Below are 998 nucleotides of genomic sequence, written 5' to 3'. Positions count from 1 at the left end.
ACCTTTAAAATCCTGCATTCGGAGGTTTTTTTCTCCCTTCCTAGCATTTTCTTGCCTTTTATTTCTTGGCTGCTAAGTCCTGTCTCCTTGGCCATGCTAGGCCAGGCCCACCACCTTCAATTCACCCTGGCCCTAAAGAGGGCAAAATGCATTTCTTTTTCTAAGGCCAGGAAAAGACTCTCAGGAACTCCCCAACCTGGAAGCTGTCACTGCAAGCCTGTGATTTCAGATTGCACTTAGTTATTCTAAAGGAACAACAGAAGAGTGACTTAATCCATCTCATTCTCCAATTATTGACCCCACTTTCACCCTCTTTCACAGTGACATGTAAGGAATCTTTCTGCTCACCTCATTGCTTATTCCACCAGATTCTCTCTGAAAGCGGTCTACCAGGGCCACAGCCTCTTTGACGTTCTGTGGACGATACTTCTGCACCCAGTTCTGGATATGACTGGGCAGAACGTCCAGGAACTGCTCCAGCACCAGCAATTCCAAGATTTGCTCTTTTGAGTGGATCTCTGGCCTCAGCCACTGAGAGCATAATTCCTGCAGTTGGCTGACAGCCTCATACGGTCCAGGTGTGTCATGGTAACAGAAGCTCCGGAAGTGCTGGCGAGCACTCTCAGGATTAAGACTGCCCATCTGTGGGCTGGATTTCTTACTCTTATTGGAACTCTCTTTCACAGACCTCTTAGTCCCCTGTAAAACCTCCACATGTGGGTACAAGCATGCAGGCGCCTTCACAGGGCTCATCATTATTTGCTCTGGGAACAGCTTTTCTCCTACTTGTGACATCCTCCTGGGCCACCTGATAACTGAGGCCTTGTCAGCTTTGGTACAAAACCAATGAGTGGATCTTCTCCCCAAGGGCACTGAGAGAGGGGAGGAAAAAAAAAGTACACATCAAGAAGAAAGCCACATGACGCACATTTACTTACTTATCAGAGAAGAAGAACAGAAAGTTATCAGAAAAGGAGGAACAGAAAGTAACCGTTCTG

At 47.1% G+C, this 998-nt stretch overlaps 1 protein-coding gene across 1 annotated transcript; it reads right to left on the bottom strand.

The window, feature by feature from the left end:
- Nucleotides 1–17: 17 nt before the first annotated feature.
- Nucleotides 18–985, bottom strand: LOC104983210 (putative zinc finger protein 75C). The gene has a single exon (XM_010832664.1). The coding sequence runs from the start codon at nucleotides 793–795 to the stop codon at nucleotides 316–318; it is 480 nt and encodes a 159-aa protein (XP_010830966.1). The 5' UTR covers nucleotides 796–985; the 3' UTR covers nucleotides 18–315.
- Between the last annotated feature and the right edge of the window lie 13 nt (nucleotides 986–998).

The sequence above is a fragment of the Bison bison genome, unplaced genomic scaffold (genome assembly GCF_000754665.1).
Source record: "Bison bison bison isolate TAMUID 2011002044 unplaced genomic scaffold, Bison_UMD1.0 scf7180017862048, whole genome shotgun sequence".
NCBI lineage: Eukaryota > Metazoa > Chordata > Mammalia > Artiodactyla > Bovidae > Bison > Bison bison.
Note: the sequence above shows the minus strand (reverse complement) of the source record. Positions and strands in the feature narration are given on the sequence as shown.